Source organism: Dermacentor variabilis, chromosome 5 (genome assembly GCF_050947875.1).
Source record: "Dermacentor variabilis isolate Ectoservices chromosome 5, ASM5094787v1, whole genome shotgun sequence".
NCBI lineage: Eukaryota > Metazoa > Arthropoda > Arachnida > Ixodida > Ixodidae > Dermacentor > Dermacentor variabilis.
In genome coordinates, this window is record NC_134572.1 from 60608557 (window position 1) to 60634584 (window position 26028).

General features: G+C 43.2%; 1 protein-coding gene across 1 annotated transcript in view; it reads left to right on the forward strand.

Moving 5' to 3' along the window:
• The window catches only part of LOC142582648 (glycine receptor subunit alphaZ1-like), a 183011-nt gene extending 163618 nt beyond the window's left edge, over positions 1–19393 (forward strand). Inside the window, exons 6-8 of the mRNA XM_075692569.1 lie at positions 9626–9760; positions 16092–16471; positions 18524–19393. Of these exons, the coding sequence (XP_075548684.1) occupies positions 9626–9760; positions 16092–16471; positions 18524–18691 (683 nt within the window). The 3' untranslated portion in view covers positions 18692–19393. The remainder of the gene's footprint in view (positions 1–9625; positions 9761–16091; positions 16472–18523) is intronic.
• Positions 19394–26028: the final 6635 nt, after the last annotated feature.

Consider the following 26028-nt stretch of genomic DNA (forward strand, 5'->3'; position numbering starts at 1 on the left):
TAACTCCATTTATTGTTGTGTACTGTGTTCTAGAGGTGAGATAGCTTTTTATTAAGGATAATGCGACACCACGAATTCCATAAAGAGGTAGCTTTTTCAAAAGGACATCATGTTGCACGCAATCGAAGGCCTTACTAAAATCTAGAAAGATACCTAGAGTTAACATTCGGTTCTCTATGTTGTCAAGGATTTGTTCCTTTATTTCAAGTAAAGCGGTTTCTGAAGATTTAGCCTTACAGAAACCATATTGCTCCTGAGCTATTATTTTATACGTGTTTAGAAACTCACAAAGTCTTCTATTAATTACATGTTCAGCAATTTTCGCGAAGACAGAAAGAACGGATATTGGCCTGTAGTTATTCATGTCGTTAACTGGGCCACTTTTATGAATGACAGTCCCTCGGGCTAGCTTCATCTTATCTGGAAACACACCGTTAGAAAGAATTAAGTTACAGATATGTGCAAGAGGCGTGCTTACAATTTCACTGACGGCTTTCAACGGCTTCACTTTTATATCATCTTCACCTGAAGCACAACTGTCTTTCAACGATAAGATTATGGTCTGTGTCTCGTGCTGCTCAGTAGGCGCCAAGAACACCGTAGAAGAACATCGATTTAATATATATTCCGTGCAAGAGACCGGTGTATCATTTTGTGAGAGCGCACCAGCATCAATAAAATGAGAATTAAAAGTATTTGCAACCTCAATATCTGACAAGTCACTATGCTGAAATGCAACTTTTCTTGCGATAGCGCCTTTGTTAATTACTTCATTGATCGGCTTTCCAAATGAGATTTGAATTTCCCATGATAGCAAAAAACTTGTTCGCGTAATATTCTTGTTTAGAGCGTTTAATATCAGAATTTAATTTGTTACGCTCAGATTTGAAAGACCGAAAGTCATCTTCACTTTGCTACTCAAAAAAATTTGGGAGAGCTTGTTACGGCATTTTATCCTGTTATAGAGCTCACGAGTTATCCAAGGCTTTCTAGCTTTGTTGTGTTTTTTGAACTTCTTAAGTGGAAAACATCTGTTGTATAAGAACGCGAAGGTAGATATGAAAACATCGTAAGCCTTGTTTACATCAAATTCTACTAAAGTCAAAGCATTCACTAGTTTGCTATTCACTTCCCGGCGTGAACAGCTCGAGGGATAACAAGAAAGCGAAGGCACACAAAAACACAGCAGGGCGTGCCGTAGTTTTACTTGCCTTTGCTTTGTCATTGCCCTTAGCGCTCATATCGCCTGAAAATAGCCCAATTCTAACTTCATTCCACCTTATGTGAAAATTCCCAATGGCATAGGAGCACGTGCTCACGAGGCTTAAAGGGTAACTCCGACGGTTTTTATGGCATATGAGGATTGTCATTTTGTCATTGTATATTGTCATTTTGAAATGTCCCAGATAGGTGGTATTATTTGCTTAGAAACTCATCAATAATTTTAAATAAGCAATGCACGAGGCACCCCAACTGAAACGTGTAGCTGTTTCGTGTGACATCACGATGAATAGCTGAGATCGGATCCTACACTACCGTAAGCAAGCAGAACGCGCGCTAAACACGCAGCACACGTGGCGCTAACGCCAGAAATGGGAAGCTGACGATGTCTCCCTACTAAACGGGGAGCGCGGTCAGTCCTCTTGAACTAGACAGCGGCGGTTTCAGCGACAGTCTGAGCGCTGAAGGACCGCCGCTTGCTTTTGTCGAGACGTCGCCGCGCGAGGCACTGAACGTGCCCTAAGCTAAACGCATTGTGCTACGTCAAGACGAAGGGAATTGGTCATCGCGTCTGTCAAAATGAAAATTGTCGGCCGTCATCGCGTAGAAGAAGGAGCCAGCTTCGTCGGTTCTGGGCATGGAGGAAGGAAACTGAGGAGAGGCCCTACCCCCTCCGCGAGCGAGGAGAGAAGTGTCGAGGGAATGACGTAGTAGGTTCTCTTTCTTGCTAATTTTTTATTTCTTTGCCGTAGCGGCCACGCCTTTCGGGCCACAATAGCGGCTTTGTTTTGGTTCTGTGCGCTCACACGTGGTGCCCCGCAGGTTTCGTGCCGTGGAAAAGGTGCCGTGCGGGCAGGTTTGCGTTCGTCTCCGTGTTTTGTTGCACTGCGTTATCTGCACCGTGCTCTCCCGGATGTTGCCGTGGCCAGGTGGGACAGGAGGAACTAAAGTTCGTGAAATGAACGCGCACGTAACGCTGTACGCAATGTACCGTGCGACGGCAATGACAACGAACGAAGGAATATCCGCGGGAAATATTGCTCTTTTGGAGGAATCATGCTAACGTGCCATCGCACGCCGAAGCCGATGCGTTTCAGAACCTGTGCATTGAACGCCTTGCAGGTCAGTGATTCCTGCTTTTGACAGCGCATATGGTGAATTTGCGGCAGTAGATGTACGTTATGAATACATAGTTCGTGTTCAGTAGAAACTTGCTTTTGTGCATATTAAAACACATGTTGCTTAACTGTTGCTTGTTCCTCGCAGTACTCGAGACAGCACGAAGTCTTTTAAGCTGAGCGCGTTCGAGGTTCATGCACACCGGCACAGGTGTACCTTATCTGTGCGCGCGAGAAGCGCAGGGAAGTGAAGGTTAGCGGATGCGCTGCAAAAGTCGTCTAGGCTCCACAGAACGTATGCCTGCGAGCACATCAAACGGCTGTTTCATGGTCGCACGTCGGCCGGTTCTACGCGCGTACTGTTCTGCAGCTTGCACCGGCTATACTTTGGTTCCGTGATGCTTCACTTACTGTGGTAAGAAGGCACCTCGGGCCACAGTCAATCAATTTAAACGCGAAGTCAGAAATGACATTTTGCCTCCTCGCCGGTGCGCTGTAGTAGTGATGCGCGGCCACCCGAACCTTGTTTAATAAAGCACGACGATTCCTCCAGCGAGAATGTGTTTGTGCTCATAAACTCCGAATGGATTGCAAATGGGTTGATGTGTCGGACGTGTCTCCAGTGCGTTCTTGCAGTGCAGTGAGAATGCGTACATTCTTTTCGTATCGCCAGACGTCTAGTTCGCAAGATCGTCTGAGCGCCACAGAAAGTCCAAGCAGAGAAAAGCAAGTAGAAGTCAGCGATAAATGTGACCTTTTTGAAAATCGCTCAAGAACTGGACAGCGGTCGGTACCCGTGGTTGATTAGAATAGCTCATGGCTGGCCTGATGAAGCATGTTTATTTTCATAAAAGCCGGTAAAAGCATCCGATTCAACCTCACAGCCCAATTATCGAAGTTCATTATGAACTTCTTTCCACACGACTTCGGCAACAGTAATGCATTGAGAGATCGCGATTGTTTAGTGTTGCTGCGGAGCGCGCGTGCCCGAGCAGCCCGGTTGCGCGCAGCGCGGCGTGGTTTCGCGAGAAATGTAAAGAAGAGAGGAGAGCTTGCCCGACAGGTGGAGCAACGCCACGAGCAACGGCAACTTCCGGCTTCACTTTAGCTTCACAACGAGTGACATCAGGGCCTCTCCTGAGTTTCCTTCCTCCGTAGTTCTGGGTAAAGTGGTGGTGTAGTCTCTGACGTCACAAACACATGGTGGCCAGTAAAATTCCTCGTAAATATGAGTCCCGTAAAAGTGCCGTATAAGTTTCGTAAATATGAGTCGGCAACAAGCAACCAATATTTAAAATTAATTTTGAAGAAAACACATGGTGGCCGGTAAGAAGTCAAACATTCGTGAAGATGAGGCGGGAATGAGCAACCAATCTTTAAAATTCATTTTGAGGAAAACTGAACGACTTGCAGCCGTATTGTTTGGCACACATAATTAGAGCGAAAGAGAGAGCGTATATTCAAGATTTTATTAGGGTTAGTGACATGAAAAAATTGCCGGAGTGTCCCTTTAAATAAGTGGAGGCGCATTAATGTCAGAGTGAAAATGGTATCGAAGGCGTGACAGTGGCAATCGTAACAGAAAACTCAATCTATGAAGCTCGAAGCCTGCTGAGATATGCAGAAAAATTAATTTAAAGAAAAAAATGTAAGAAATCAGATCTGGACATGAAAGCAAGTGTGCATACCGTACATTCAGCTGCCGTGCATGAAGTTCTCTGACAAATAATTAACGTAAACTCATATAACCGTATATATATTATGTAGTACTGACTAGCATTTTATGCGATTGTAGTTGAAGCACACTTATTATAGTCATATTATACTAACGTCTGGCTATACAGATAACTTTGTATACATATATGTGCTTATATGAGCTTCATTCATGCTGAAAGCACTAACGTTGAAATCACGGAAGTTAGAATCATTCAGCCTCACCGTGTATCTTCTCTCGAAACGCCTAACTAGCATTTGACAACACTTGCTTCCACGGCAGACATGGCAGTTATCTATCCCGCTTTAGAAACAGTCATCATAAATAACTTAAAGCAAGCAGACTGTGGTATAAAGTTTGTAAACAGGGATGAAGTGCCTCAGACAGGCTGGCCAACGTTTCGATAGGAGGACCTATCTTCGTCAAAGGCGGCCTCGTCATCCTCGGCGTGTTAGTTTTAAAGGGTTAGTGCAGTGACGTCACGTGCGGGTGTTGTCGCTGGCGGCTGGTTTTAAAGAGAGAGATTACAAGAGGAAACAAGCGGTGTCGTCCGACGTCTGTGAGCTTCATTCTCAAGACGAGGGGACAAGAGCGTGAGAGTGGGCACGCGGGGAGAAAAGAAAAGAAATAGAAGCAGAAAAAAAAGGGAAAAAAGAAAAAAAAAAGGGGGGGGGAAACCAGGGCGGCACCAAGACAGAAAAAAGGGGGGGAGTGAAAGAAAAAGAAAGAGAAAAGTGAAATCTTTAAGAAATTCGGGGGCTTGGGAGCGTGTTGGGGATGCGAAAGGTTAGGAGGTATTTAGGGGGAGTCGTTGGCGGCATGTTTTTGAGGCATTAAAACGGTCGGTCAAGCGGTCAGCGCGCGAGTAACACAACAGACAAAAAAAAAAGGAGAAAGGAGAAAACCCAGACACACACACACACACAAAAAAAAAAAAAACATGAGTTGAAAGTGACTTGAGTAGCATAGCAGTAATACGTCGAGTAACTTTGAAATAGTTAAGGTGGCGACGAGGAGTCTGCGGTGCAATGTATGGGGTGACTGAAAGGCAGCGGCATCGTCTTTCAAGGGGCACTGCCCCACGCGCTTAACGTAGGTGTCGTTACGGCGGCATCCAGAGATGGCGATACTCTGTGTTGAGGCGCCGAAAAAGGCATATTGACTTCGGAATGTGTTGTCGGGGGATTTCAAGAAAAAAAAAGGATTAAAGAAAAAGGGGGGGAGGGAAGGGAGAGGGGGAGGGGGGCTGGAACCGGTATAACAAACAGGAGGGTGACGCGCGCAGAAGGGGGCAAGTGTACATGGAAGAAGGGGATCGTACAGTTGGTATAGACGTAAAAACCTGAAAGAGTACATTAAATTGAGTAGTAGGCAGGAAAAAATTTTTTTTTCCGAATGGAAGTGTAGGTGAGGTTAAGAAATAAAGTTGGCTGGTGGCCTAATGTGTTTTGTGTATTGGTTGATGATATGAGAGTTTCAGATTTAAGTTACAGCTTTTAAAGGTTCTAAGTTGCCGCGTGCCAAATTAATTCCTGTCGGGTGTAGGCAATTAAACTTGTGTATGAGGTATGATTCCGTATACTTCCTTTCGCGAGGGGAACGGAAATTTGTTTGTAGTATATAGAGCCTTGCTTTGTCAAACATATGTCCATGTTCATTAAAGTGGCTGGCTACTGCTTTGGGTAAATTGTGTTTTGTGTCCGCGCGGTGACCATTGAGTCTTGTATTAATTTGTTGTCCAGTCTCACCTATGTATTGTTTGCTACAAGCGGCGCATTCTAGACAGTAGACTACGTTGCTTGATGTGCAGGTGAAAGCCGAAGTTACCTTGTGTGTGTAATTCGACGCTGTACTTTTTACTGTAGTAGTAGATTGAATGTGTTTGCATGTAGAGCACCTGGGGCGGCCACAGGGATTGGTTCCCAACTTCTTCTTTTTCTGTAGTTTGGCGTGCACAAGAACATCTTTAAAATTAGTGTTGCGTCTGTAGGCCACTCTGGGAGGGTCGGGAAAAATCTTCTTAAGTTTCTGGTTGCTGGTGAGAATCGGGTAGTATTTACTTAGGATGTTATTCACGTTTGGGAGTGCGTTTGAGAATTTAGTAGTAAGAAGAGGCGTTGTTGTTCTTGTGATCCTCGGGCGGGGCTTGAGGACCTCGGCTCGATCAAGTTTGGTTGCAGCGATGTAAGCTGTTTGAAGGTCACTGTTTGGGTGGTTCCTGTTTGATAGCGTTTCTTTAAGGTGATCGAGTCTATCTATGTAGTCTTGGTTTTCAACGCAAATGCGACGTAGTCGTGTGGCTTGGCCTTTAAAGATGCCTTGTTTGCAATGTCTGGGATGGTGGCTGGTATATTCTAGGTACTGTTGTTTGTCGAAAGGTTTCCTATACAGCGTTGTCTTTAGTTCACCGTTGTCAATGTATATTGTTGTGTCCAGAAAGTTTATGCGCTCAGTTGAGGATTCTGATGTGAATTTTATTGTTGGGTGAACAGAATTTAGAAAGGCTACATATTTATCTAGACTGTCTTGACCATGTCCCCAGATTATGAGTATGTCGTCTATGTATCGTAGGTATGTGTGGGGCTTGGTAGTGCAGCGCGATAGGAAATCTGTTTCTAGAATCCCCATAAATATGTTCGCGTAGGTTGGTGCAAAAGGCGTACCCATGCTTGTACCAAGCAAGCAGCAGGTAAGCAGGTAAGCACACAAGCGCACCTCATAAGAATGCCCTCAGGTTTGGTTAAATCCTGCAATCGGACCTGGATACTCAAAACCAAGACCAAAGCATTAGTACTTTGGGTAATAGCACGATAGGCCATGTTCTGTCATTTTACCCGTGCACACCTTCAAATTAAATGCCAGCGAGCTCCTTTCCCGTCTTTAACGCTACGATACCAGTGAAAGAGGGAAAATATTTCAGTGAATCTGGTAGTACCTAGTAGTAATTATGGGTTACATATATGCTGGCTTTCACTAGATTTGCAACAAAGCTAAATGACGCACAGATGATACCAAATGGCTGCCAATCAAAACATTTTGTTTATTGATCGGCGAAAGCTCACCAAAGGCTCACAAGGACAGGAATGGATCGACTCCTTGCTTCATAATGTCTTGTGTTAGAGTCAGTGAATAAACTGTACTTGGTTAGCTATAGAAAACTGCTACAATTGTTGCAATTTGCTAGAGGCAAAAAGAAAACTGCCGTTATCTACGATACGTTACTAATTGAAAATCAGACGTGGTGCAAGACACTAGCGCTCTAATGTTTCGGGGAACTGTCAGCAGCCGTACTAACGTTTTTTTCTCCCCGGTGCTGACTGCAGCCATTTGACACCGACATTGTCGCATAACTTGTGGGTGTTGTACTATGCGGGGGTGACATGGTAGTGTTTCGTTTTGCGAGCACAACACCGAAAGTTATGTGCAGAGGCTGTTAAAGTAACGTCAAGCAAGGTATAGGTTTTTCCGTGTATTGGTGTGTTTTTGTAAAAGAACCGCCTTCATATATGTGTGTGCTCATTTATGTTTTCACGTGCGTGAGTAAGTGAGTGAGTGTGCGCGCGTGCACTTTTATCCAAGTGCGTTTTCATGAGTCCCTTATGTAGCTTTTTCCTGCAAATGACTATATTTAAAAAACGCACCGTGAGCCTCTTTTTGCATGGCATTTCACTTGAGTTTAAGTCAGCATTCTTTCTTTCGATTTACAGATAGATGAAGCTACCTCTTACTTTCGTTAACTTCATAATGTAAAATGAAGATTCCAATAAACGATGCGCTATAATTTGGATAAGTAACACTTGTCCAGCATCTCCGATTAGCAATCCTGCCACTGTGCTATGGCAAAGAGCTGCTGGACTAGAGTGTAGCATAATGTTTATATGATGCAAGCCTTTGGATTGAAACCTAGCCTTACCATGACATTTACCTTATTCAGGGACCCTGATAAAATGTAGAAGCACTTAAGGACAATCGCTATATTTTAACTATTCATTCATGTTGCAGTGCTGTCTGTAGAATATGCAGAGCGTTTTTGCAGCATTCACAGGCCGCTTGCTAAATGCTGTTTTCATGCAACAAATGAAATTTCTATTTAATTTTTCCTACAAATATTTCACAAAAGCAGTTTTCGCTGAAACGTTCCCGCCTGCGAAATCTGTTTTCTACAAAAGAGAAATGACAGGTACCGGATATCTTTTTTATGTGCACTTTATTTTAGGCAACACTTCGACGCAGACCAAGCATATTGAAGCGAATTCTAGCATTATAAGTATAACGTTTCAATAGCATAATAACGCAGCAATCGACATTTCGAGAAGCGTCGACATTTCGCACAGGCGATGCACAAATGCGTTCCCCCCCCCCCCCCCATGTCAGCTTTCTATCGAAATAAGTATCGGGCGTCCGCAGCGTAATTTTTGTGTTGAGAAGTGGCGTAACTAAGGAGGTTGTCTGTCTTCTTCATGGCTGTCTCGTTTCGGCGGTATTGTGGATGGCTGACTGCATCAGTTTTCACTTTTTTCTCATCAACGCTTGGGGCACTTATCTTTTATACCATAGAGTTAATGAAGTCGAACTTCCGCACTGAAGGGTCGCTGCTTAGCTGCGCACGTTACTACGAGAACCAATCTGCCCGTCTATCGGGCGCCTTGGCAACGACATCCCTCACTCGCAGTCATTAGAGCTCTCCTTCCAATTCGCTCCGTTTGTACGCGACAGGACCCTTGCCTTTCTTTAGGTGAGCTACATTGCACGAAAACTTGTATATGTGCCTCTAAAGTCTGCTCTCACTTCCAACTCGAACACTCACTTGCAGTTCCTATATGCTCCGCATATCTAATTTCGCGAGCTGATTATTTTTTTTTCCATTACTGCTCGCCTCAGTTTCAGTCAGGTTCCTTCCTGTACACGGGCGCTATCTGTCTGCAGTACGCGTGTCCAGAGCGCGCAGATAATTACGGCATTTCAGCACCATCAACCAAAGAAGCAGAACAAAAAAACAAGAACAAAAACAAATATCGAAAGGGGCGATGAGCACTTGGACAATCTTCGCACAGTCGTTAGGACAGAAGTGCAACCAGATGGAAACCGTGTTCGAAGGACATGAAAGTTCCTCAAGCGAGGCAATAACTTGGAAGAGATTTACGCTCTTTTTCAAAGAGACAATGAGTAAAAACGAAACAAAACCGGTAGCGAAAGGTGTTCTATACATTTCTTTTTCTGCCAGAAAAAAGTGGAGAAATTGTAAAATTGAGTTAAATGCCCATTTCTTTTTTTATATCTTTGGTTAGGGAGGTGTTGGTGAATGTAGGCAGTCCTGACTGCTCCAGTTCTCTTAATTGAGAGTTGTGCCCTAAACGATGTTAAACATTCAAACAACTGAGAAAATAATAGAGTGATGCCAATTTTAAATTTTACCTACTCAAAGGTGACATATACATAGACAAAAGCAAAGGTTCTCGAGCAGTTCACGAAATTAAAGTATTCAAGTGGAAGTGCGAACCCCTATTGTACTCGAACTATTTATCTCGCTCTTTTATCTGTGTGATATATTGTGCACTCCTAAATCTTACAGTTTCCAAGACGACAAAGGAGGTTGAGCTCCAATGGGGAAACGCTGAGGCTGTCACCATGTACAGTGGTCTGAAGATGGCACAATTCGAGCTTCAACAAATCAGCCTGACGAAGTGCAGCGGCGCCTTTCAGATAGGTGAGTGCCCTGTGAATGAACTCGCCTCAACGCTTGCATTTTAGTGTTTCAATTTACTTACACCTTTAGCGTGGCCGTTCTGACAAAAATATAGTAATTAGTTGCTTACTTAATAGCCTAAGAACCATATTTAGTAACGTTTCTTCTTATTCTTGCAATGTTATTTCACAGCGAAGCTGTATATTGCTAGACTATTCGTTCATTCGTTCGTCCGTCCGTCAGTCCGTCTGTCGGCCACCTGTATGCCAAAACTCCTCCGGCGCAACCCCATGCGCATGCGCGAAAAAACAAAAATGTAAGAGAGGCACGCGATTAGCCAACACTACCTAGATCTGTTTACTCCGATCCAAGGCCTGTTTACTCCGACCGATGACATCACGCAACATGGCCTGCAATTTCCACTGGCAAGACTAGCGTGATGAAAGCGGTGACGTCAAAATCACTGCTACCGACTCGGGAGCATACCCATTAGATTCTATTGCAGTCGGGCTACGTAGTCATGACGTCATGGATCGAAGTGGCAAGGCCCTGTGCTGTCTAGGTGGTGTTGGATTAACTGCCCCAGTAGTGACCTTGCTGCTCTCCGTCGCAGCCGAGCGCACGCGTAGCAGTTTCTCTCCGACTCGGAAATGGACAGGCCACGCGTGATACGTACTCTTGAGGAGACGACAGCTTTCCATCAGCAACGCCGTGAGCAGAACCAGGAATGAGCTCGTCTACGCAGTGCGGATGCTGCAGCCCGGGCACAAGAACAGGCTCGTGCAACCGAGCGCAAGCAGCAACTGCGTACCGAGGATCCCGCAGCCTACCAAGTCGTCATTGAGAGAACCATCGGGATTACCCCAGCGATAAGCGCCGGGGCCGCATGTTTGAGCTTCGTTGGTTAACCATCTGTACGGAGTGCTCAGGCGGCGATATTTTTTAAACTACCGCTAGTATATAAAAAGGTGTAGCCATCATCATTCTAGGACAACTAAGTCTATTTATTCATTTCCGTATTAATAAAGATGGCATGCCCTCGAGCATTATTATATTAACCGGGAGCATCCTCACAGGCCTTTTAAAAAAAAACCTGAAAATGTTGTAGCATATTTGCAATTATGAAGTCCAAATCTCAAACCAATTTCTCAGATTTAATCATTTAGTGTTAATGTCAAACGTCTATGCTGTTGATTACGGCTTTTTCTCGTGGAGGTTGCACTTTGCTTAAATACCTTGACAATATAGGAAAGGCTGGCACCCTTATGTTGAATACTGGCTGCTTCTAGCCGCATGGGAAACAAAACGGAAAAATCACGGCAAAACATGGAATATAGTCAACAGCATCCACAAATTCATACCTCTACGCACGCTAGTACAGGAAGGCACAGAAGATAGCGCAGGTACACGAAGTGCCCAAAGCGGGAAGTTTCAAAAATAAATAAACAGCCTTGAAGTCGTTGTTTCAGGTCCCCGCTAGTACAAGCAGATATTTCTGCTCTTCATTTGAGAGAGATATTTGCACATTTGTGTAGACTAGTTCTGCTTCTTTCTAAATCAACATGTCAATTAACTTTCAGGAAAACACCTCACGCATTGCTGCGCGACCTCAACCTCCATTCTGCTTCATATGCGGAGGCAACCTCAGAGCCGTAATACAAAGAATTATTGGTGTTGTCGTTATTACCGCTATAAATAAAAAGAAACACGCCGAAGAGCCTTTCCAACTTGTGAAAGCACCTATTTTGCATGGCTTGAATAAAATTATGTATTCAGAGGCTGCTTTGTTCGATGCAATGCTTTGTTCGATGTCTGTAGGAGCTAGGTGAGCTTACTTCCGATCACGGAATTAGGTTGTTTAAAGGGCTGCTTTTTTTTCGAGGTCACAATATGCGGCTCGCTAGGCGAGGGTTGGGAACGTCCTGTTCGCGAAAAAGGCCACTAAGTTGAACACGTGACAGCCTCCGGTGTGCCGACATTAAAAAGCGTGCATTATCTGTGCATCTGGTGTGTAAAGAACTACAGATAATTACCACAGCGCTCTAAGGCAATATGGGCACACACACAAAAAAGAAAAAGACGCGGGTTGTCTGGTCATTCATGAGGCACTAACACTACGGAAAATTTTATTCGACTGCGAAAAAAAAGAACGAATATTGAATAATAAAATGAATGTTTTCACGAGAATAACAAGATGTGCTTTGCGCATAACGAACAGTGTATTATAGTAGCTAGGCTGCGATATTGCCATGCGAATAAACCAAACCTTATGATCGCATGTCTAAATGTCGGCCAGTCAATAAAAGTGTTTTACGAACTTTTGTCTCGAACAGAGCTTGCCGTCGCTTTGAGAAATGTGACGCAGAACACAATAGTAGCAATGCTTCGTCATTTACGCGATACTCTTATTATAAAACTGGACTTCTTACATTTAATAATTGCAAACGATGCTTACAGGCGTAGAAGCGGTGTCACTTCTCGAGGCAATTGCTGCCGGAACAAACGTGCTTGTCGCAGCTATTCGGCAACGCACAGGTGACAGCAGCTGCCGAAAAGGTTTCTTTTGCGTCACAGCCATGAATGGACAACCTTATTGTCAGTGCAGAAGTGCTGGCTTCTCCGAAACTTTTTCAGTGGTCCAAAGAAATTATAGTGCCTCGATGCGACGTGGGACTGATGGCGGACTCAGCCGTACCTCCCAACCGAGATGCCGCAAAGAGCACATGTTGTGCAATGGACTTTATTTTGGTGGGTACTGAGCTGGGGGGAAAATACCGTACGTGGTTATCAAGCTAAACCGTTTCTTGCTTAGTGTCCTATGTACACGTTGGAGAACCTCACGGTATAGTGCTTCCTGTTGGTGGATTCGATAGTATCTACTGGGCAAATAAGTAACATTAAAGAGATCGCATTCATTCAAAAGAAACTGTTTCACTGCCGACGAGCTGCTTCAACTTGCAACGTTTTCCCCCTCCCGTACGGCCCTCCTGAAAACTTTTGCACCACTCAGATATTGCACTTTTGCTTGCTACTTCTAGTTGCCATGTTGATCTTGAAACCGAGCGTGAATTTCAGTTGGTTTTAGGCCAACCTTTGGAGAAACTACATTACAATAAGTTGTTCCAAAATCGTGTTCACAGGCTCTGCTTGTTTAAAACGTTGCTCCTGGCGTCAAACGACTTTAGCGAACAATGGCCTGATAACGTGTTAAGGCATGTCAAGCACAGGCCTCTAGCGTCTATTTGTGTGTACGCATTAAGAAAAATATTGATTTCGCTTGAGCAGCCCTCGTTATATAATCAATGACCATCACTTGCCATCGGATCACCTAAGAAAATATCGAACGCTCTAACTGTTCATCAGCAGTTAGAATTCGGTCTTTTTGATTACTGGTTACTTTGTTACTCCTGTTTATCTACGTCTAAAGTAGTTACTTCCGCTTATTTATACTTCCCGGTGGTCTTAGTAAAATATTTAGTTGTTTTCTTCTCTTTACGGCGGCGCTGCGATTCCCTAAGTAACGCTGCTTAAATGCGCAATGAACATTTTCGTCGAACCATCCTGCCTGGAACGTACACGGCACCCAAGATGGTTCTGGCAGTGGCATCCTACAACTTTTAATTTTTCAATAATAACTTTCTACAATTTCAACAAAAAGAGGGCACCATGACAAAAGGCAAGAGCCTGACAAGGTCCTGGTCACCCGTAGAACAGCTGGCATTGTGCACGAGCAGTTCACAAGAAATTCACAAGGAATTTCTCAAGCTTTGTAAAAAGCATGACGCAGTAAGTTAACATGCATGAAATTTGTACTGGAAACGACTGAATCGCACACACAACTTATCGTATGAGTGGTATAAAGATACATATTTTTTTTTACAAACATAAAAATGACCGTCCTAAAACACAGAAACAATATCAGAAAGCTTGCAACATGTGCCTTAGAGTAGGATAAATACAAATAGCAAAACGAATACAAATTCTGGTAGTAAAATAAAACCAAATAAATACAAGGTCTGTCGACTAAATAAATGTCTCATTCCGTTTGTTCCAATAGATATTTTTAAATTGTAGATTTAAAACGTTTTTGTGGAAGGTAATATTCAGTTTCAAAGGGAAATTGATTTATTACCGTTGGAATTTGGTAGCTTAGAGTTTGCTTGCCGTAATCGGTGCATGTGATTGGAGCAAGTTTAGGTTTCGTCCGGAAAGCATATCGGCTGCTGGAATCATCTGGACAAGAAAAGAACAATTTATGACGATGGATGTACTTAAGCAGACAGAAATTATATACTTCTTTTACATTAAGTATGCCATGTTTCTAAAATAGCCGTGACGTAGGTAAATCTGGAGGGCTGCCAAGAAACGTCTCAATAGCGCGCAAAAAGCATTTCTGAATTGAAATTAGTTTAAGGTAATTGCTGAACGTCGTAGTTCCCCAAACAAGAATATAGTACAACCTTGAGTACAGAAGTGCGTAATACATGGATACGTTTGACCAAGTGGGCAACTAATGAGATATCTTATACAAACAACCGACTGTATTACTTAGATCAGACATTAATATTGATCGTGTGAAAATTCCACGAAATATTCTCATTGAACCAAACACGAAGAAATTCCCGGTTTTAAACTCGCTTTAATTCAGTATGCTCGTAGACAACTTTCAGAGTGATACTTTCTACTGTATTAATAGGATGAAAAATAATGTAGTTTGTCATTGATATATTAAGGCATAGCCTATTGGTATGTAACTATTTATGTAGCTTTTTTACATATGCATTTGCCGTGGCCTCCATTTGAGACAAGGAGTGGGATGAAAAAAATATATTATTATCGTCAGCGTACATGACCAGATTAGGCAATTCGCATATGTTAGCAATATCATTTATGTACACTAAAAACAATAACTGTCCTAATATTGATCCTTGAGGAACACCATGCTTAATTGCTAATTTCTCTGAGGGTACGCCGTTAACCTGAACATACTGCTATCTTCTATTTAAATAGCTCTTTAGCAAGTCAGATGCAATACCACGTATGCCATAACTGTTAAGCTTGCGTAGCAGGGTGTTGTGATGAACGCAATCAAATGCCTTTCGGAAATCTAAGAAAAGGGGTAAGAGTGTACTGTTTCATAAATAAGGTATTTATGAACAACAGATGCAGATTAAAAAAGCAATCTGAGATATTTCAATTAAAGATGTGCGAAACCTGACCTCTAAATATGATTACATATACAAACTCAAGCCATTGAAGAGTGGTAGCCAGGCTGAAAGGAGGCACTAGCAAACATGCATTGCAGTGAATGTAAGTGTTAATAAAGGCACCTTATGTATGTCGAACCTATATATGTTTCAATATATATAGCGGGCGCTAGTTGGAATCGGTTGGTGTCAGACAGGGTAATTAGAGATCGCAGGGAGAGGCCTTCGTCCTGCAGTGGACATAAAATAGGCTGATTATTATTATTATTATTATTATTATTATTATTATTATTATTATTATTATTATTATTATTATTATTATTATTATTATTATTATTATTATTGTGGTGGTGGTGGTGGTAGTAGTGGTCGATATTTCTTTATGTGCAGCGTTTATTCACTCTGCGGCCATTTCAGGTGCGACTGCTGCGGCAGCCAAATAAGCCTAGCGGCTTTGGCCGCGTGGTGGCATTTCTTCTGCTCGAAGGAAAAGTTACTCTCAGTGACAATTATTACCGTTAAAAAAATGTGGTATCTGTGAGTGCGCAACTCTGATAGCTTGTAGACAGCGCTGTTAACTCGCATAGTGAAAATTTCAGAATTCAAAGTTGTCGTGTTGTGTGTGTTTCCAGTGTGTGGAAGCCGTAGCAGTTTTCCAGGTTCGCTATAAGTACGTAAACTGAAGCTTTATCATGCTTTGACCTCACTTCCCAGAAAAGCAGCGCTAGAAGATGGGAAAAGGTTAGATAGATAGATAGATAGATAGATAGATAGATAGATAGATAGATAGATAGATAGATAGATAGATAGATAGATAGATAGATAGATAGATAGATAGATAGATAGATAGATAGAAAGGAGCACACAGTATCTATCTATCTATCTATCTATCTATCTATCTATCTATCTATCTATCTATCTACCTATCTATCTACCTATCTATCTATCTATCTATCTATCTATCTATCTATCTATCTATCTATCTATCTATCTATCTATCTATCTATCTATCTATCTATCTATCTATCAGAAGCTTATCCTATCTAGTCCCGTCTTATACTGCTGCTTTTCTGTTATCACGAGCCAACTAGCCCACCAGTCGAATTCCTGGCAGTCCACCAATTTGTTCTTGCTTCTACCCGCAGGCGAGTACAGCTGCCTGCGCGCGGAGCTCAACTTGAAGCGTTCCATTGGCCACCACCTAGTGCAGTCTTACCTGCCGTCCACACTCATCGTGGTCGTGTCGTGGGTGTCCTTCTGGCTCGACGTGGACGCCATACCGGCGCGCATCACGCTGGGTGTCACCACGCTCCTCACTATTTCGTCGGAGAGCTCCGACCACCAGGCCAACCTAGCGCCGGTGTCGTACGTGAAAGCGCTCGACGTGTGGATGGGCACGTGCACCATGTTCGTGTTCGCCGCGGTGCTCGAGTTCACCTTCGTCTCCTACCTCGCTCGCAGAAAGCAGATCGTGCCCGCCTCTATCGCGGACGTCGAGGCTTCCCAAGATCTCGTTCTTGTCGTGGTAAGGAAATCTCGAGCTGCCGCTGTAGAGGCGGCGGAAGCGAGGTACGAACGTGACATTGGTAGCATTGTAAATAGTGAGACGCCTGCTGGCATTACGTTTGACAAATGATGCGCAGAATGTGATACGCCAGGTGGGGACATTTTCCTTTTGAGCAGCTTGACGACTAGCTCGCAGCCACTTCTAATCGTTATAGTTTATTCATCAAACCAAAGAAATGGGGCTCTCACTTTTGGCAGCCTATACGCACTTCCTTACACTTTTGCTGACCTTTTACAAGTGTCAGTGCTAAACGCTCTCTTAATATGAATTGGTATACTTAGCTACAACCATTGCTTATGCGCTTTTGACAAAGTCGGTAGCTCGTCAATGTGACTACATAGGGCCAATTTCTGCAAAATAATCCTGCACGAAATTGGCACACAAATAGTTATTTTCAAAGCACGCCGCCACGCATAGACAGATTTACGTTGGCAGTTTTAACACGATACTCTGCTCATTGTGACTGGTGGTGCATCTTGATAGATGAATTCGCCAGAGTGATGTGGTTCGCACCTTACATATCTGAGGTCTCCTCCTCTAAAGATTAATGCCTAAAAATATCTGCTTAGCTTTTCACGAGTTGCCGCCGATATTCTATCAATGCATAGAATGGTCTCGCGCAAGAGCCTCATGCTTTTTTCCAAATGCAAAGTGAAATTATTCAAGGCTGCATGGAGCCCGTTGCCAAAGAATGCATACCTGCAGTTACAACTGTTTCTGGTTCTGAAAAGGAAATCCTACTTCACTGCAGCGTTCTAATCAACGACGTTCGTAGGCATCATCAGCAGGTCTCAACGGCATATTGTTAGAAATATTTGTTAGCAACATCGGCACTCGAAACGCTTGAGAGGCCCGAGAGGAACAACCAAAATGTCCCCTATCACGGCCGTTTAGTGGGTATAGTGCTTTGATACTGAGCACGAGATGACACGGTTCTGGACGATATTCACAAGAAGCTCTCACGCTATAATTATTCGTATGACAAAACTTCAGCCAATCATGATGCTAGACATATCATTAGCGAAGCCGGCTAACCAATGGAAAAAGAGCCCTTATAAACGAGAAACCTTTGCGAATTTGGCCGCTGATTCTCAGCAGTGGGGGCCGCATTCGCATGGAGTTGGCATGCGAAATGCTTGCGTACGGAACAGTTACGGCACGCTAAGTCGTCTAAGGGGTCAAAATAAATCCGTCAACCTCTACTTTTTTTCTCCATTCGTTGCTTTAGGATATCAACCCCCATGAATTAAACACTGGCCAATGCTGCTCAAAAAAGCGAAGCTGAAGTCTTCCTAGCATTGGTCACTCTTTTATTGTAGCGATAAAGCATTTTTGTGGAATGCTCCTTTATGGCTGTAAATTGACAACAACATGACAATACCCACCTTGCACAAGGACCTTCTACGGTATTGTAAATATTCACAGAAATAATGGAAAATTATGCTCTCCTAGAGTAACAGATACAACTTTTCAATCTCACATTCCCGCATAAGATCTAAGGCTGGAAACATTATTGTTCTAGGTATACAGAGATAATTGAAATAACATTCATATTCAGGCAATCCTTCTACTAATTTTTCAAGAGCCGTGTTTATTCAGAAAGGTATATTTCAGCAAAATTTCAAACCACCGGACACTGAAAACATCGCGATCACACAAGCCTTAAAATCGGCCTCGCTGCAGCATGCAACCAAATAAAGTGAGTCTCCTTTGTATTCTCTTTTAGCACACGCCGCGCCACGTCCTACGTTGAACGCATGATGCTCCAAAGCTAACATTTGAGCATTAGCAGTTCTGGTAGAATAGCGCCAGCAATCAAAGAAAAATGCGTGCAATCAGAGCTTCGATTACACTGGTGCCAATCTGTTCTTGTCAAGTCATTGCTTCTAGTCACAGAAGGTAACTTTCGGGCAAGTCACGATCGTCTTGCTGAAAGCGTGCCTAACAGAAATACGTTGTGTAGGTGGCTGCTAACCTATTCCTCGGGGCTTTGTCTGCTTCATTCCCAAGGGAAACAAGGACAAAAATCGACCCCCGTCACCGTCCATCCCGACGTCCACCCACGTGGTCTTGGCTTACAGACACCGTGCCAAGCAGATCGACCAAGTGAGCCGGGTCGCTTTCCCAATCGGCTTTGTTCTCTTCAACGCACTCTACTGGCCCTATTACTTGCTCTAGTTGGCCATGGTCTCAGTGCCTACAGCTGCTGCTCCCAACGTGCAGCCATACGCCGGGAAACGGGTGGCTGCGTACCCCAGGGAAACGGTCGGCCGCTGGATTGAAAAGGACTGCCATCACCGACGCACGCTCTGGTGGAAGAGAAAGCTACACTCTTTGCTCTGCCGCATTCATTCTTTTCTTACCGTGATCCTCTTTGTCTCTTATCTTTTCTTTTGTGTGTGTGTAGCCGTTGGCGCTGTCTTCAGGGCATTCCGCTCTTAAGCGGGTGCTGACACATTGACCATCGCTTCAGACTTCCTCGTTGTACGGATGTTGCCATCATAATCCCAAAGAGCATCATGGTTAAAACTGTCCATACGCACATTTGTAAATAAGAATTGATTCACACATCAGAAACATGGTTGTACTTAGGGGTGCCCAAAAATATTTTTGCCCTTTTTTGAATAATGTATGAAAGACAACTTAACTTTCACCAAAATAAACTAGAAAGCTCAGCGTGTTTGTCTTTATTCGCTGCTACACTAACTTCGAGACCAACGGATAAGAAAGTTAACGGAATAAGAGAGCGGTACCTTTATTACCTCTCTTTAAAAGAAGTTAGCAGCGATGAATTTGTTGCTCTTTTCTCTAAGGCATTCAATAATTTATAAGGCGTCGGGTATTTCAGTTACTCAATTATTCAATGAAACAATGTATCCTACATGACGAGTACTGGTCAGTCGAGATGCGTTGTTTTCCCGACAGTTCTCATTCAGGGTTCTTTCCGAGCGAAGACTGATTGCGTGCTGCCAGACTGATTCGTTCTTGGCGATTTGGTCGAAACGTTTGCGCTTCCTCATTCAGCGTCCGGCGTCAGCAATATTTGCGCGTAATCCCGACACATTACTGAAGCCCTCTCCAAGAGGCAATGAACATTCACTTTATTGCCGACAGCTGCTCAGACACTTCATCACTGCGGCACGGTTTCTAGATACATTGCTTATTGCTCATCCAAACGACATAACTATATTGACTAGACGACTAAGCTGCACATTCATCGCCTATTGACTTTTCGTTTTCATTTTGTGTCGCCACGTAATCGTGCGTGTGCATACTTCGCAGTAAATTACTGTTCAGACAGATGCGCAATGGACTTGCCCAGAGTAGGGCGTATTCCATTACCATTTTTGCTGAAGGTCACGTTCTTATATTAACTGTCAGAAAAATGTTGGAAGAGAGCAGTGGCTGCACTGTTCACACTGTAATGTTTAGATGGGACTGGAAGCTTTGTATATAGGATGTTCCTTCGTGGCACCACAAAATTTTCACTTCTACACTTCCACGCGAGATCGCTGACGTTCACAACATCAAAGCCTATTCTTCATCTCTGGGATACAGTTTCATGAGACATTTCAAATGGCCACTTCTTAGTATATGTTGCAGTTCACCATTTATTTTCGTTATTTATGCATGGGTGAAAATGTCGTCGCAGTAATATTCCACTTATTTTGATGCTTTATGCGTGAAAAATGAGATGGCAGATAAATTATTACTGACAAATTGAAAACTAATCCTAGATATCATTTGCAACACTGACTTTGGATTCGGGACTTGTGCTAGACGGAAATACCCACAAATGCTTGTCAACTGCCCCACCACAATATATCGTGCTATACATTATTTTGCCAAAGAGGCTACACAAGAAAAGTGCATTACCCTTCCGATATTGTCCAAACCTGGACGAACGCGAGCTTTAGTCTTTAAAGGTTCAATCTTCAAACCTTTCTAACTGTATAAACTATCTTCTTAGGAAGCTAAAAAGTCAGCAGCCTGTTCTTTTGTGTCAGCAAACAGGATTTGCATAGAATGGCTTCACCAGTGTGCTAAATTTCAACACAATGAAGAGAGAGAGAGAGAGGCTCTTTATTAGAAAAATGGAATTTTGCCGGCGGATATACAACGGCTGGCATGCTAGTCTACATAGCGCATTTATTTCTTTGGGCATAATATGCATGTTTCATCGACTTGCTCCTCTACTACGGGCGACAAAATAGTCGAATTTGTTGGACAAAATATTCGACTTAACGAAAATGCACAACTGTAGCTTTGTCGTGATCGAAAGTGAGCTTGGCTGGGCATTCAGTTACTGCAGCTTTTAAGAATTTTTTTTTTATTTTTAGTGCTCAGTATTTATGGGTTTGTCTAGCACTGCTGGCGGGTAGAACAGCAACAATTTACACAGGAATTCTAGGCAGGCAGCCACTAAAGTTTACCACTTTATTTTTTTATCACGTTATATTGATGCAACGCTTATGAAAACGAACCGCTCGGTCTAAAAATTTGTGCTTTCATTTCTCTTCTATCAAGCTCTTCTATCAAACCTCATCGCTACAGGTCATAGTTTGCGAATGCCAAGCTAGAAACGTACACTGGTTTACTGAAAGATATAACAAAAGTTCGTGTTGGCGATAAAGTATTATATATATACATTTAGGGATTGTTGATAATGAAAAGTGCCCACTGACAAGTTGGTAGGAAACTTAAATATCTTCCCTAAGTCCCAGGATCCATAGTACAGCAGGAGTGTAATTCGCTTTCAGCATGGTGCTGGGTGTCTTGAAGTCATATCATTTATGAGTGTGCTTTTAGCATGAAAACACCGCGTAATAAAGAGAGAAACGGAAGAAAGGAGAAAGGCAGAGAGGTTAACCAAAGGAAAAGATCCAGTTTGCTACCCTGCGCTGGGGAGGGGAGGTAATGTGACGGGAAAGTAGAGAGAGAGGGAGAAAAATGGAGCACAGACACACAATCACAGTCGGAAACTATCACCGCATACTATCAACCGTGTAATAAAGTGTACTACGACTATATAGAAAGAATCATCTAGGAAGGCGAGGGTAGCGTGGTTAATCCATTCATTTCTTTGAATGTATCGTTCTCGTTTAATGAGAGCGGATGCTTCTTTTACCGTGAGCACTGTTCTTGTAAAGTTGCACTGTAGTTCACTGATAAAACGTTTTCTTGCATAGTTAATACTTTCTTCTTTCTGCTACATCAAAGGCGTGGTTTTCACGATTGTGATGTTCTCCGGAGCATGTAAGACGCGGCTGGTGTAGATATAAATTTTATGTAAATAGTTCCAGCTTATAACTGTTTGATTGTAGTCCGTGTGGATTCACTGTTATATTCAGAAATATAACGCGAAAGATCTATTCTGCTAAGCCAACTCACAAAGCTGCGCTACTGACAAATGTGCCTCTGAAAAAAAATATATAGATATATAACTTATTCGTGATCTTGCTCATGCATCATGTGTACGTGTTTCCTTACCTACCATATCTGAGTAGAGCCAGGTTACGAGAATAAATTTATATAGTTATTCACAATCGTGGTTGTATCTTGCATTGAGACGTGCGACTAATCATTCATTTTTATGATTCAGGTTTTTACTGCATAGGTATAATCGGAGCAAGAGATGTGATTAAAGCGGCAATCCGCTGCATATTTCGGTTTACCTTTATTACATAACATCATTCACTGAAAGAGCATAGTCGGAATATGAAACTATGTTGGCGAGGAAATTAAAAAAACAAACGCTTTATTTCGCATAAGGAACAAAAAAAAGAGAACTAAAAATCCGCAATTTCATCTTGCTCCTTTTATGCGCTTATCTGTCTCTGGAACAATGCCGATTTCATTCATGAATAAACGCAATGTTTGTTGGTTGATATAACAATATTATTTCGCATGGCGAACAGATTCAATATTGCATCGCCTTTGCTCACTCTACTGAATACTGTGTTAAAAGGCTCCTAAAAGAAATTGCCAAAGCAACATCGCTCCTGTTTCCCCATGGGATAATTTTGGAAGGATGGGTTGACTGTTCACCGAAATCAATGTTTTCTGCAATTATTTGGATGGAAAATATGAAATAAAATACTTTTCATTCTAATGCGTTCCATATTTGCTCTAAACGTGAAAGTCCATATGAAAGAACCATCTTCCGCCAGCTGAATGAATAAGTGCCGCAATCTGCGTTTTGAGATAGCTGCAACCTGTATTCATCAATAGCAGGTAAGTGGTGCCTGAAATAATTTTTATTCCCATGCCATTTTATATTAAACTAAATATTTTCGCTTCTTTATTATGCTCTTGGCCTTAGAGACATAAGGGGGCAAAGAAACTTTGACTGAGGGACCCAATAGTTTTCAAAGTCAATAGTAGATTTATTTTACAGCGTCAACTCTGGTTCGGTAATTGTATACTTCGCGCGTTCAAAGGTAAGTTTTACTCAACGATATACCGGCACTTTGTTTACAGCATTACAGCAAGCCGCAGTATGGGATAAGAAATTGCCTCTCATTTGTACGTTTATATGTATAAACGAGAGAGCAAAAGGGAAACCGAGGGACTAAATTTTTGGTAGTATCACTACAGAAAACCAAAAGACAATGAAGCTAGGGAAAACATCGGGGAAATTAGCTGTGGTTGGAATTGAAATCTAGAAGACAATGAAAATGAAAGTGGGCAACAAAGATAACCTGCCACCGGTGACGGCCTAACCCAGAACCTCCGCATTACGCGCGCGTTGCACTACCAAGCCCGCTAAGGCGACGGCTATCGGTCCATTACCTTGTGGATATATGACGGAAGTATCACTTCTTCAGATCCGGTGTTTAATAAATCAATAATAAAGAGCAAGAACAAATATTTAACGTCGACGTTTTGGCTCGGGGTTCAGCCTTTGAGACTCTTGACGAAAGCCGGCCATACAAAACGTTGAAAATAAATGCGTGTGCTTGCTTTTCTTTTTCTAGGTGCGCCTGCACTTCTTCCGGCACAATATATTATATATATATATACATTTAAATTTCTCTCTGCTTGATATGTGAGGACAGATGTGTGCCATCGAACAAACTTTCTTAGGGTTTCTAGCGCGGAATTGCAATACCGTGCATTAGTTGCTTTGCGAAAGCGAAAAACATGAGATTGATCCCTCTTTCATAGAATTGGCAGAACGGTAAACTGAAACGTATCTTCACAGAAGCTGTTGCATGTTTGCTTCGTGAACTCATAGTCTGCTGCAGCGAAAGCGCACGACTGGCGTGCTGGCTACCATGTTGAAAGTCTGCTTGGCGCGCGGCGTCCTGTTGCCGAGCGGCGTCCTGCTGCCGAATCGTTTCGGCGAAGGTACAAGCATTTTAGCCAGTCTCCGTAGTGTCTTGGGCAGTCAGTTGAGTTACAACTCGCCCAGCTTCAGGAATGCGAGTGGAAAAGTTCATAGCGTGCTCCACGAACGCGCGAAGCTGTTCTGTTTCACGATGGCGTGTCTCTCCCCGCACCAAAGTGAGAATCGCTCGTCGACGCCGTTGCTTTTCTGCGCTGCTTAGCTCAGCAGAGTTCTATAGTTGTTGTCAATGCAAGCGAAGCAGTGGGTGGCATGTATGCACTGCTGATGCATGTCGAAACTACATTACGTAGGCGACGAGGCTTCACAGACTAATCGGACCTGAAAGAAAAACCATGTGCAGAAACTAGATCGTGATCTCAGCAAAAGGCTTACACCGCCTACACCAGACTACACAGCGTTGGCGCCTTTGCTGCACTGAGACTATCCAATCGCTCACTGTCGGCGCTCGTTAGTGTCATGACTCAGTACTTCGCTTCACAGCTCCTAGATGGCGGCACCAGACCTGTCAAGAGAGATGGCATTTTAAGCGTTCACGCCGACGTCACATTCGTTACAGACAGTTGATGATGGATTCGGCATAAAACATTTCGTCTTAAAAATTCTGGTGAGACCTCACCGTTATTTTTCCATCAGCTTCGGGTGGTTCGTTAGATCATACCGTTTGCAACGACGCGGCGCCAGCAAAATTAGCACGCGTGCCTCTTTGGTGCCTGGCACGTGTACTAATGCATGCTTTTTCCTCTCCGCATGCATACGTATTCCGCTGAACGTACACCCGGTGAAATTTGAGCATTCGCGAGGCAAATGCACAAAAGAACTGTAAGCCACTGTTTGTAAGCCACTCACATGCCACTGTTTGTGTGTGCGTGTGTGTGTGTGTGTGTGTGTGCGTGTGCACGTTTGTGTGCACGTTTGTTGTATGTGTACGTGTACGTGTACGTTTGTGTGTACGTGTGCGTGTACGTGTACGCGTACGTGTGCGTGTACGTTTGTTGTACGTGTGCGTGTACGTGAACGTTTGTGTGTACGTTTGTTGTACGTGTGCGTGTGCGTGTACGTGTGCGTGTGCGTGTGTGCGTGCGTGCGTGAACACGCATGTGTGTGTGCGTGTGTGTGCGTGTGTGTGCGTGCGTGCGTGTGCGTGTGTGTGCGTGCGTGCGTGCGTGCGCGCGTTCCATTGGTGCAGTTCTTGAATAGTTCGGTGTGAGGAGGTGCAAATAAGTGAAATGAAATTTTAAACGCAGTTTCGGTTATCTTTACGGCAAATTGTCAGGTGATTGCATAAGAAAATACTTGGTCATTTCGTCGCCCTTCGTCACTGGTTCGTGCAACCGCTCCCCCTCTATCACCGCGATCGGCCCTTCGGAGTCACGGACGACAACACGTGAAGAAAGAATCTGATAGAATGAGTTGTTTAGAATATGACCACTGAATGACGTTCTTCAGCAAGTGAGAACTCATTCACTGCGATAGGAGAAGGGGTATATTTCAACTCGGCTGTCGGGCTTATTACACCCATTTAGTGAACATTCCCGACAGAACGTGAAATTTTTTGATACTTGTCATATTGTGTCGGTTTTGCATATCACTCTGGCTTTGCACATGTAGCTCACTTGCTTCAAAAAATATAACACTTACTGCTCACGTTCAGGAAACAATTTGTCATAAAAAGAGAATGTCACTGTTACATAATGTATATGAAAGAAAGCCGTACACACTAAAGAAGGTAGTAAACTACAAATTTATTCGTGCGCTAGGAGCTTCATCCCTGGGGCAGCGTCATTTATGTGCCAGGCTGGTCACAGGAGGTTCCTGTTTCTTCATGTTGATATTGCGAAATAATTCTGAGGAAACCATTGGCGAAATTTTGTTAATGACTCTATACGAAATCAGGCTATAAGAAATTAAATAGATTCTACCAATATATCGGAATCACTGTACAGCGAAGCTTCAGCTAAGCGCGTAGCTATTTCCTAAAACATTCACTTTTAATGTTGAGGTTAACGCAAAATTATCTCTACCTCTTATGTTACGTTTCATCTTAGGTTCTATTAATGTTTATGCCTTACACTGTCCACTTGCTATGCTAGAATTCAAACACCAAATCTTGCGGATCTAGTGTCGGACGTCGACGCAGCGATCTAACCAGTGACTAAGACAAGCT